General features: G+C 39.5%; 1 protein-coding gene across 18 annotated transcripts in view; it reads right to left on the bottom strand.

The window, feature by feature from the left end:
• FNBP1 (formin binding protein 1) overlaps window positions 1-13,254 on the bottom strand; it is a 315,711-nt gene that overhangs the window by 222,168 nt on the left and 80,289 nt on the right. For all 18 annotated transcript variants that reach the window (XM_089669062.1, XM_089669051.1, XM_089669049.1 and 15 more), the window contains exon 2: window positions 12,699-12,814. In XM_089669062.1, coding sequence (XP_089525188.1) covers window positions 12,699-12,814 — 116 coding nt within the window. The remainder of the gene's footprint in view (window positions 1-12,698; window positions 12,815-13,254) is intronic.

The raw sequence follows: 13,254 nt of genomic DNA, 5'->3' as shown, positions 1-13,254 counted from the left end.
GTCTTGGGAGGAGTGCAAAGGAAGGTTGAGGTGATATTCCGAGATGAAGCTGGTGATGTAGCTGGAGGCAGAGTTGTGGATGGCTTTACATACAGTACTATTGTTAGCATTTTAAATTTTATTTCTTGGGTGAACTAAAGCCAGTGAAGGGAATGGCAGAGAGGAAGCAGGGGCCACTGAGTGGATGGTAAAGTCGACATATCTGGCAGCAGCATTCATGATAGACTAAACAGGGGATAGTCTGTGTAGGGTTAGGTCCATGAGGAGGAGTTGCAGTAGTTAGGAAAAGAGATAACAAGAACGTGAATTAACTTGGTGGTGTGGCTCGTTAAGAAGGGGCTTATTTTGGAAATGGTATGGAGGTTAGGCTGACAAGAATCAGACCATGATTGGATTTGGGAATGAACGGACAGGTCAGGAGTCCAGGATTACACCTAGAACCTTGGCATGGGGAGGGGGGGTACTGCTTTTTGTATTATTGATCATGATGGAAACGTTTTGGGAGGGAGGATATTCTGAGTTCTGTTTTAGGAAAATTTAATTTTAGAAAGTGATCTGACATGGGGTGAGTATTTGAGATGGTATTTGAAGCCATGGGAGGTTATGAAGTGACTAGGGTAGGAGGCACAGATATGACATAAAAGGGATCTGAAGACCAAGACATGGGGGACCACATGGAATTAGGAAGAAGACGTAGAGTTGTAGGTGGCACTGGTGGAGTGCTTAGATAGGTAGAAGGAGAACCATTACAGAGCAATATCTTGGAGGCAAGAGGAGTTGAGCTTTTGGAGGAATCAACTGTATCAAAGGCAGCAGAAAGGTCTACAGTAGTGGCCATTGGTTTTACCAGTTAGTAAATCGTTGGTGAGCTTTAGTAGGTATAGCTTCTGTGGAGTGTTGCGGTCAAAATCCAGATTATACAAGGTCAAGAACCTTGTTTTGTTGTCAGTAAGGTAGCAGCTCTGTCGATTGTAGACTAGGCAATCTATTCCCTCAAATCTGCGGTTACAGTTTTGCTACATCACAGCAAGGAGAGGACATGAGCAGAACATAAAGAACACAATGACAGCACTACTGAGAACGCTGTGAACGGGTGAAGCCTGACATGAAACTAATTACTGGATCATGTTCATGCACTAAACATACGGCATGTGTAAGTCGATCAAATCCAGATTCTCAACACTCAGCCTCATTCCTCAACCAGATTTAAATGGATTAGTTGTGAAAGTTCTGCAAAGCAGTCTAAAACTCTTATGTGAGAAAGGAACATTGTACACAAGCAGGGCTCACTGTAGCAAGGTAGCACTCTTCCAGTACTCCTGATCTGAGTTTGTGGCTCGGAAAGTACTGAAGCTAATAGATCACTATGACAGCCTGTCAGGTAGCATTTTCAAAAGGAGATGACTATAACTGGAGCCTCCAAACACATCTTTATATACTCCATGCACTTGTTTCTTTAAATCCCGTTTCAAGTCAAAATTTTGAAAAAAGTTTGTATATATTTAACTATACAGTACTACATAATAATAAATACACCATATCTGAGAACAAAGGTTTTTGTGATCCTCAATGCTTCAAAAGCCTAATCACACAGCAAAGTCTCCTCAGAAATGAGCTGCAATGATATCCCCTATGTTCCACGTAGCTCACCCACGGTGTGTTTCTGAACTGGATTTCTACAAGAAAGAAGGAGACAAAACCCCCAGAGAAGCTGAAGCTTAAAAAGAAATTCAAAAATATACACCATTTAATTACTAAAGGAGATATGTTGCTAGAAAGCTAGACATACTTGGGGAAGAGGGACAATCTATAGTTCCACACCTTGTCAAAGTGTACAGTGTGGTGGAATTCAGTGAGATTGACATGGGAGCTCGTAAAATCTTCAGCCTGATCTTTAACCTGCTTTTTCTGAAGAAAGCCAGGGGCAATATGGTGACGTGGGACTGTTTTTACAATGACACCAAGACATTTTCACATAAACATCAACCAATACATAGCGACCGATGAACAGATGCTTACACCTAAACAAGCAATAAACACAAGGAGTGAAATTCAGCGTTCAGTCATTTTCTTTTAACAGTATGGAAATTGGCTTGATATAATATTCATTATTTATTTCAGGTACTTATATAGCGCCCTCAATTTACGCAGCGCTTTTACATACATATATTGTACATTCACATCAGTCCCTAACCCTCAAGGGGCGTACAATCTAAGGTCCCTAACTCACATTCATACATACACATACTAGGACCAATATAGACAGGGGCCAATTAACCTACCAGCATGCCTTTGGAGTGTGGGAGGAAACTGGAGTACCCGGAGAAAACCCGCACAGGGAGAACATGCAAACTCCAGGCAGGTGGTGCCGTGGTTGGGATTAGAACCAGCGACCCGAATACTGCCAGGCAGAAGTGCTAACCAATACAATCAGGGTGTAATAATATTTTAAAATAAATCTTGCTTCTGTGTGCATTTTGTACGCGTTGACAGCCATATTTGCTCATTACATAACCGGGCTCTACTTCTTGCTTTGCTGTGCTACACAATGGTTTTGCTTTACTGCTCCTTCTCATAATGAATGTCTGAGTAGCTCACTCACTGAAAACAATGCACTCTTTGGGAGTTTAAAGCAGAACTTTACCTATCATAACTAGATAAATAATTTCTTTGGCAAGGAACATACATTCTACATGAATAACTATGCTACCAAAATTATTGTGTGCTGTAAACTGCCTCCAGCATTGCTCTGGTTTCTTCTTGCTGGAGGCTGCCATTTTGTTGAAGGCCCCTGGCCAGCAGTGCCTCTATATTTTAGGCACAGTGCCAAAAATAGAGAGCAACTGAGCATGTGCAGAGCAGGGTGAGACCATGTATTACACACAGTATAGGTACCTATTTTTAATGTTTTTTTATATAGCTATACCTGCAAGTGATCTAGCAGGACTTTTCTGACTAAAGTTCCACTTTAATATACCAGTTCCAAAGCCTATTTCAGAGCATGCAAGTGAACGTCTCTACACCCATTGGAAAACCTTACACCTAATAACAAAAAAAATGTACAAAAATGTCTGCAAGTGTCCAGGCTCAGCACAGATCATCCTTACTCTATTTTTCTTCTTGGTAATGATGTGGTGCCACTTGCTGATAAATTTCTTCTGGGTGGGGGCCTATACCTTGATGCCTCCTTAGTTAGAGAAAGTGGGTTGAGCGACATTGGGCACTATTGAACCTAGAAGAGCACTGGCGCAGAATTAGTGACAGGGTGAGTGTGTGCTGTATGATAATGCTTGTATTGCATCTGGAGCTGTTTTTATATGTTTAACAAAGGCTGACAACTGAACTTGAAAGGTTAGTTTAGTTCAACGTTTCAGAAAAAATGAAAAGGTGGACTAACACTATGCACCCTACCCAACTCCCGGTCCCTGCTGAATTTACCCGTGAATAATGAGCAGTCCGTGCCCATGCAGCCCATGTAGCCTTACAGGGATTTGAAATCCCTGCTTTTCTCCCTCTTTTTTTCTGCAGTGCTTCCAGGTCAGATCAGAGAAATTCTGATTGGTCAACACCAGCACACAGCATTGCACTGATCCGCCCCCCGAAGGGCTGCAGATAGGGGAGAAGAGCTGAAATTTCAAAACCCAGACTGCTACATGGGCTGTGTAGGCACAGACTGCTCATCATACATGGTGGTAAGTAGAGCAGGGACCGGATGGGGGGGTTGGGTTGGGGGGAGTGGGGTTTGTACACTGTTCACCTTTTCATTTTTTGAGATGATGACTTTACCCCTCTCTGTCCAAGCTAGAGTTGGACTTCAAATAGAAAGGAAGTGCAGTGCTATAGTGAATAACATAAATAACATGGAAAAAAAATGATATATGACATAAAAAGGGTGACTTGCGTGAGCAAATAATCAGTGCATAATTATCAATGTAATATTAGCAATCAATCTCTATATATAGTGTCCAGAAATTGTAAATAAACGTGACATCAAGTGGTGGGTGAATGTGACAATTCTTCCTCCTAATGCACTCACCAGAAGCACAATAAAAATGTGCATTCAAAATAGAAACTCATCCAGCAGGTAAGCCAGCAAAGGTATATGGTGTGCACCGCTTGAGTTCAGTAGAAACAGTTGGTTCCCCCAAAAAGTGGCTCAATCTTCAGAAGCAAAATAGCCCAACCTATAAAGAGTGGAGACCAGTGGCCGGAAACTTCAGGCTAGGCACAGTTCTTGGTGAAAGAGGAGTCAAGCTGTCCATATCACAAGACAGGGTCCACATCGGGGGTCACAAGACAGGGTCCGCATCGGGGGTCACAAGACAGGGTCCGCATCGGGGGTCACAAGACAGGGTCCGCATCGGGGGTCACAAGACAGGGTCCGCATCGGGGGTCACAAGACAGGGTCCACAGCGGGGTCACAAGACAGAGTCCACATCGGGGTCACAAGCCAAGATCAGTGATAAGCAGCAATAGAGGGATCAAAGAGCAGCTGGCAGGATTGTGTCAGCGCTCAATCATAGAGCTGGACTTCAATCATGGTAGATGACCTTCGGGGAATCTACTCCTCATTCCCGTGGGTGAACAAAGTGTCACCTAAGCAGATGTAAGGCTGCAGTTTTGTACCCTTGTTGCTTTGCACTCTATAGATCCAAGGGGCCTCCATAGGGGCACATGGATTGAATTGACGAATACCAAAGTACCTAAAAACACCTAAGTATGTTCCACCACCACAAAATGCTACACTTCAGCACTCATTACTTTAGATGGTGTAGATACCAGGTAGGGTTCACTAAAACCAAGAAGAGTATTTTTAAAGAGAGGATTTTGGGTGTTTTTGGACAGAACTATATTATCTAAAACAATAGTCACATCTCTGCTCTGGCAGCTCATTAAATACAAATATGATTGCTTGAAATCTCACAGGTGGATGTGCTAGATTGAGATACCAAAATAACAGCAGAGCCAGAGCCTCGGGGGTGAGACATCATGCGGTATTCATGGCTACACAGATGCACCAACATTAGAGGATACAGAGATCTCTTCCCTATTGTCTGCAGTCCCTATGGAAACCTGCTAGACAAACCAAACACAAACTTCAGCACAACTCTGACCACAAATAAACTGAATCTGGTCATACAATAGTAGATTTTTGAACGAAGGTCATAAGAAACTAATCTGTTCCAAATCCACGCCCTTTGAGGGTATTGTCCTCGAGGGCTGCTTGCACATAGATGATGATATCTGTTATTTATAAAGCACTGAACACAATGTCATTGCAAGTAGGCATTCATATATGGGCAAATAGGAGACGATTTGGGGAGAGAAATTGCCTCTGGAGACATGGCAAACTATTAAATTTCTCAGCCAAAAGCTCAACTTGTATCCTTTATTAAATAAAAAATCATTTGATATTCGACCATTGGTAGCAAACTTTGGAGCTCCTTCACACCATCTACCCATCAACCAGCAACAGATGGCAATGTTCACCTATGAAACTGTACAGGGAACTGGTCTGTGCTCCTATCTACCAAATATTTGACTCCTGAATCATTTACCCCTGGACTTGTCGGAATACTTGTGCTACACGTCCAATGCTACATTGTGGTAGAACTGGAGATTCTTCTATGGTCTTCCTATGACATTTCACCTTCTCTATTTCTTCCACTGATGCTCCTTTGAAATGTTGGGTTTACATATTCTTGAAGTAATATAATAATATTGCAAACTCCTGCTTTACCAAGTATTGTATGAAAAGTATCCTGTTCTCTTTGTCTGAAATCAGTGATGTTCTTGCCAGACCCTCTGCTTTCCTATTAAAAATTGACTACACTAGGCATGAGAGCACAGCATTGGTCAGTTCTCTAGCAGTTCTGAGAACCCCCCCCCCCCCAGCACAGCTATACCCACATAGAAAAAAATATATTGGAAATATATTTAATATGGCCAAAATTGTAGCATTTCAAATATATGGCAATATATTTTGGAAGAATATTAAACAAAATATATATATATATATATACATATATATATATATATATATATATATATATATATATATATATAATATTGCATGTTGAAATGTGTTTTTATTACAAAATATCTGAAAAACATTTTTTAAAATACATTTCAAATATACTGTATGTCTTTAAAAATACAAATCTACATTTTTGGAATGCATTTACAAATATATGTAAAAATATATGTTAAAACAACTTTTTTTTATATGTTAAAAAAATGTAGCAAAGCAAAGATGTAGAATACATTTTGGCCTAAATCTATGACGAAAGTTTACTTTTTACAATTTTTTACTGGACAGCAAAAAGTAAAAAATAGTTTTGTTTTTTTTGATTCAATTGTTGGTCATTTTTGTTTATAGCGCAAAAAATTTAAAACGCACAGGCAATCAAATACCACCAAAAGAAAGCTCTATTTGCGGGAAAAAAGGACATAAGTTTCATTTGGATGCAGCGTTGCATGACCGCGTAATTGTCAGTTAAATAACGCAAAACAATGGCCTGGTCAGGAAGAGGGGTAAATCCTCTGGAGGGCGAGTTTATAGACTAAGGCTGACCATACATTATACAATTTTCTTGAGAATTTTGCTTTAGATTGATCAAAAACCATATAATACGAGGTCAAACCTATACAACATTTTCAGTTGTATCCAAGTAGGCAGGCCCTTGCAGTACATAGTTGTAGGTAAATCTAAAGGAAATTGGACAGAAAATTGTACAGTGTATGACCAGCCAAAAGGTGCTCCAGAAACAGTGCTATACAAAAAAAAAAAGAAAAAAGAAAAAAGAAAACCATTGCCAGTGTTCATTAAAATGTGCACTAGGATAGCTCATGGCTTGCTGGCAGGAAGAAGCAAAGAGCATGCATATTAAAAAGGTTGCAGGGGACACTTTCTTTCAAATAATAATTAAGAACATTGTGGTTTTGTTTCCTCTCCTCCCTCAACAAATGTTCTTTTGTACATGCCTCTAGAAACATCACTAAAATAAGCAGGCACAATAGAAAGTGAGAGGCAATTCACAACTACTGATCTGTGGACTTTCCCCAGGTCAGAAACCCGGAAAATACTAAATCCACTGTATCCCATCCCTTTCACATGGGGTGGGCTCCATTTAGATCTGTCCGTTTATCTCCTGCTGATCAGAGCAGAGCGGATGGATGATAGGTCTGTATCCACTCAGTTAATGCAGAGCGGACACAGACAGAACCCACTCTGCTCTATGTTTGGCTGGGTGTAAACACTGTGTTGTCCATTTACACCCAACTGCCCTCCAAACTTCCATTTTTTTTTCCTTGTGGACTGGATCAGATTAGAGGTAGGCAGGTGTATAAGGACACAAGTCCAGGGGCGGACTGACCATTTGGAAACTCGGGCACTGCCCGAGGGCCCGGGATCAGTAGGGGGCCCCATGAGATGCCCCTGGTACCTTTTTCATAGGCTTTTTTGAGTTTGGGCAAGGACACAGGGGCCCCATGATCCCCTATTGCCCGGGGGCCCCATGAGTTGTCAGTCCGCCCCTGCACAAGTCTGTTTACACCCGCTGGTTCAAAATATATTTCAATAAATATATATATATACAGTGGGGATCGAAAGTTTGGGCACCCCAGCTAAAAATTTGTATTAATGTGCATAAAGAAGCCAAGGAAAGATGGAAAAATCTCCAAAAGGCATCAAATTACAGATTAGACATTCTTATAATATGTCAACAAAAAATAGATTTTATTTCCATCATTTACACTTTCAAAATAACAGAAAACAAAAAAATGGCGTCTGCAAAAGTTTGGGCACCCTGCAGAGTTAATATCTTGTACTGCTCCCTTTGGCAGGTATCACAGCTTGTAAATGCTTTTTGTAGCCAGCCAAGAGTATTTCAATTCTTGTTTGAGGTATCCTTGCCCATTCTTCCTTACAAAAGTCTTCCAGTTCTTTGAGATTTCTGGGCTGTCTGTCACGCACTGCTCTTTTAAGGTCTATCCATAGATTTTCAATTATGTTGAGGTCAGGAGATTGTGAAGGCCATGGCAAAACCTTCAGTTTACGCCTCTTGATGTAATCCCCCGTGGATTTCGAGGTGTGTTTAGGATCATTATCCATTTGTAGAAGCCATCCTCTCTTTAACTTCAGCTTTTTCACAGATGGCATCAAGTTACCATCCAAAATTTGCTGAAATTTTATTGAATCCATTTTTCCTTCTACTCATGAGATGTTCCCTGTGCCACTGGCTGCAACACAACCCCAAAGCATGATTGATCCAACCCCATGCTTAACAGTTGGACAGAGGTTCTTTTCATTAAATTCTGTGCTCCTTCTTCTCCAAACGTACCTTTGCTCATTCCGGCCAAAAAGTTCAATTTTATCCTCATCGGTCCACAGGACTTGTTTCCAAAATGCATCAGGCTTGTCTATATGTTCATTTGCAAAGTTCAAACGATGATTTTTGTGGTGAGGACATAGAAGAGGTTTTCTTCTGATGACTCTTCCATGAAGACCATATTTGTACAAGTATCTCTTTATAGTGGAATAGTGTACCACAACTCCAGTGTCTGCCAGATCTTTCTGGAGGGATCGTGCAGTCAAACGTGGGTTTTGAATTGTTTTTCTCACAATCCTGCGAGCTGTTCTGTCTGATATTTTTCTTGGTCTTCCAGATCTTGCTTTAACTTCCACTGTTCCTGATGACTGCCATTTCTTAATTACATTCCATACAGAGGATAGTGACATCTGAAAACGCTTTGCTATCTTCTCATAGTCTTCTCCAGCTTTGTGAGCGTCAACTATTTTCAGTTTCAGCTTTCTAGACAACTGCTTAGAAGAACCCATGGTGCTGATTGTTGGGGCAAGGTCAGATGAGTCTGGGCATTTAACACCTTTGAGATTGACATCACCTGGTCTTCCCAGACGATGACTGAGAACAATCCATGACACTGGCATTTCTCAGCTTTGCAAAGGGGGCAGTGCATGCTATAAATTCTGCAGGGTGCCCAAACTTTTGCAGATGCCATTTTTTTTGTTTTCTGTTATTTTGAAAGTGTAAATGATTGAAATAAAATCTATTTTTTGTTGACATATTATAAGAATGTCTAATCTGTAATTTGATGCCTTTTGGAGATTTTTCCATCTTTCCTTGGCTTCTTTATGCACATTAATACAAATTTTTAGCTGGGGTGCCCAAACTTTCGATCCCCACTGTATATACTGCATGTGAAATGCATTTTTATTACAAAATATATGAAAAATATTTTTAAAAATACATTTCTAATATACTGTATGTCTTTAAAAATACAAATCTACATTTTTGGAATGCATTTACAAATATATGTAAAAATATATGTTAAAATGACTTTTTTATATGTTAAAAAAGATATATTTTTAAAAAATATATTTTTTTGAAATATATTCTTCAGATTTTTTTTTATATGTTCTTCAGATTTTTTTTAACATATAGAAAAAGTCATTTTAACATATATTTTTACATATAATTGTAAATGCATTAAAAAAAGTAGATTTGAATTTTTAAAGACATACAGTATATTTGAAATGTATAAAAATATATTTTTTAATAAAAACGCATTTCAACACGCAGTGTGTACGTGTGTGTGTGTGTGTGTGTATTTATATAAATATATATATATATATATATATATAAAATGGAAAAATATTTAAAAAATATTCTTCCCAAATATATTGACATATATTTGAAATGCTACAATTTTGGCCATATTCTATATATTTCAAAATATTTTTAAAATATATTTTTCTTCCATATGGGCAGGATGAAAAGGCAGCAATGGCCTTCATGTTTCTCTAATTATACCTAGACTGTAGATTGTCTCTGAACTTGGTTCCCCATGCCAAAAGACATCCATCTACGTTCTATTTTAGAGGTTCAGCAACTGTCCTGCCACTGGTCTACAACAAACATCAAGTAACAGTCAGCCCGGTCCCAATCACTTGATCACCATGACAGGCAATCATGGTGATCACACGACTGTTTGCAAACAAACCTACCAGCTTCAGCCATCACTGTGCGTCAGCCAGAATGATGCAGTGCAATACAATTTGTAAGTTGAAAAAAAAAACACATTTTTATTTGGTTTAAAACGTTTGTGTAACCTAAAAACTTTTTTAAAAAAGATTTTCATCATTTTCATCATTTGCCAGCTCATAACAAAAAGCATGAATAGGGTACAATTAAAACAGTGCATCAAATCCTTTTATAAAACAAAAATTATTTAGGTTATAAATCATCAAGTTATTGTCAAGAAAATATCTGCATATTGAAGCTGCTAAATTCAATCTGGGTATCTAACTGTCAGTGACCTATGCTCATTAAAGGGTTAAAGGAAACCTATTGTGTGAGGTCCCAATTCATGTGATCACTGATTGACCAATCAGTGATCACATGAATAGTAGTAAGCAAGATGTCACTTGCTGACATTGCTTACTACTAGTGAAATCTGTGAGTGATCACAGAGGTCACATGGTACAAGGCTATTCACAACAGCCTTGTACCAAGTGACAAGCTATGAGCAATCACAGCTCACACAGTATTTCTCAATGGCAGCAGGAATACAGCCAGAGAGAAGGAGAAATGATCGCTTTACAGCCTTTAGGAGTGTAAAAGCAATCAGTGTAAAAAAAGAAAAACAATCTTCATCACCCCCCACAAGTAGTACAGTGTCACTAAAAAAACCCATAAATAATAATATAAAAAAAATTAAATAAAAATGAAAAAAACTTTTTTGAAAAGTTATATTTTTTGGTTATAAACTAATTTGGGTTATTTTTTTTCTACTAGAAAGACAGATGAATACATTTTGGCCAAGATTCATGAAGAAAGATTATTTATTTGCAAAAATCCTTTTTTTTTTTTAAATTTTGGGACTTTTTCATTTATATAGCAAAAAAATAAAAATCCCATTGGTGAATAAATAACACCAAAATAAAGTTTTATCTGTCTCAAAAAAAGGCTAAAAAAATTCATATGGGTACAGTGTTGCATGACCGCACAATTGTCATTCAAAGTGTGATAGCGCTGAAAGCTGAAAATTTGTCTGGGCAGGAAGGGGGTGAAAGGGTCCGGACTTGAAGTGGTTAAGAACAAAAAAAAAAACTCCCCAAAAAAGTACCTTCAGAATTTTTCAGTGTCTCCGCTGTTCCTATTAGGTTGTTCTTACTTCTGGTAGTTTTAAAGTTTGTCCACCTTTTCCTGTATACTTTTTATTGGCTGGGGGGGGGGCCCAACATTGTAATGGCCAACAGAAAAGCATGATGATGGGAGGAAGCGACACCTGGGATGTGTCGGAGCTTTGTCCAATCAGAACAGCCCAAGATTCCAGTAGAGTGGTGGGACTGAATGCTAATCTGGGTATGTGCACCTCCAAGTGCCTATGCTGTATACCTATCAGCAGCCTCTTAGAATTTTACTCTGACGTCTTGATCCACATACTCGTTCTGGGTCAGTGACTGAAGTTTTGAAGCCAGGCAACAAGCATTCCAGAAGAAGAATGCATTTGTCAGCCACCCCATCTCTCCCGTGAAGTTGGAGCTCTGGTATTCCCCCAGTAGATGATGGGTTTTAAAAGTAAAATAAACCCATGCCAAAGAAAACTCAATACCTTAATAAATAAATGCTGCTGCTCATAGATGGAAGCACATGTTAGCCTGCACATGGATGCACAGGTGTTCTCTGCATCCCCATGCAGGCAGTTGCATTCATGTCAATTAGGGCCGGTTCACATTATAGAAATGCAGTCCAGATGTGATTTCACCTACATGTCTTTCACGCATTTTTGGTGCGTTTTTGACGCGTTCCAGTGTGTTTATTCTGCATTCCAGTTAATTTTTTCCCCTCTCTTTTTCTTCGATATAAATAGGGACATGTGCATACAAGTGCGTTTTTTGTGTTTTTGACGCATTCCAGTCCTTTTTTTTTATGCATTCCAGTTAATTTTTTCCCCTCTTTTTCTTCAATTTAAATAGGTACATGTGCATTCCAGTGCGTTTTGGCACGTTCCGGTGCGGTTTTCGTGTTTTTGATGCGTTCCAGTGCGTTTTTTATGCATTCCAGTTCATTTTTTCCCTTCTCTTTTTCTTCAATTTAAATAGGGACATGTGCATTCCAGTGCGTTCCGGTGTTTTTTTTTTTATGCGTTTTACTGCGTTCCAGTACAGTTCTGTGCAGAAAAAATGTAGCCTGTTCTACTTTTTTTTTCTGCAACTGGAATGCACTGGAACTGCAAGCACTGATGGGAACTATGACATTGACAACATTATAACCTACTTTCTGTGCGTTTTGGATGCAGAAAAAAAAGCAACTGATAGGCATGTAGTGTGAACTGGCCCTTAGGGCGCAATGGCTGCACAGATACAGCTGCTGCTCTCAATCTGAGATCCATCCGGATGCACAGTCCCAAATGCAGGCAATGTGCCTTTGGGGCCACAGCTGTCAAACTGGGAGCAGGGAACATCTGTGCATCCCCATATGGGAAAACCAGACCCTCATATGGGAGTACACTATTGTACACCCATGTGAATGAGGCCTTAAAGGTATGCGCACACCTTGCATTGCCCTATGAGCATTATTTGTGCAGGGTGTGTGTGACAGGTCCACTTTATTAATACTCTGTTGGCATTGTGTACATTCCAGACATCTTTAAACGCACACACTCAGCCTTACCGCAGCTGTTTTGCATAGTTGATTTCAATCTCCGTTCTCTCTTTCACAAACTTGATGTATTTTTCCAGTACTTCAATCCCCCACTGTGTGTGTTTTTCGAGGTTGTCAAACTGATCCTGTAATAAAGTAAAGACAGAAAAGTGGTTATGTTCTGACATGGAGCACAGAATGAAAACTTTCCTGAACAGCACGTGTGCCAAAACAGTACACAGCCCAGAGCCCCCTTCTATTATCTCATCACAATAAAACCAACGCACAGTTTAGAGGCCTTAGGAAATACATCTGGAAATGGCTTACAGCTAATTTCATTATACAGGGTGTCCCAAAAGGCAGAAATGTATTAACCACTTCCATACCGGGCACTTTTACTCCCTTCCTGCCCAGGCCAATTTTCATGTTTCAGAGCCCTTACACTTTGAATGACAATTGCGCGGTCATGCAACACTAAACTTTTATCATTTTGTTCACACAACTAGAGCTTTCTATTTAATCACCACTGGGGTTTTTATTTTTCTGCTAAATTAACAAAACATTTCTTCAGAATGACAAAAGGTAG

Source organism: Staurois parvus, unplaced genomic scaffold (assembly GCF_062004578.1).
Source record: "Staurois parvus isolate SC_StPar_1 unplaced genomic scaffold, SC_StPar_1.0 ptg000068l, whole genome shotgun sequence".
Classification (NCBI taxonomy): Eukaryota; Metazoa; Chordata; class Amphibia; order Anura; family Ranidae; genus Staurois; species Staurois parvus.
This window is presented reverse-complemented; position numbering and strand designations above follow the sequence as displayed.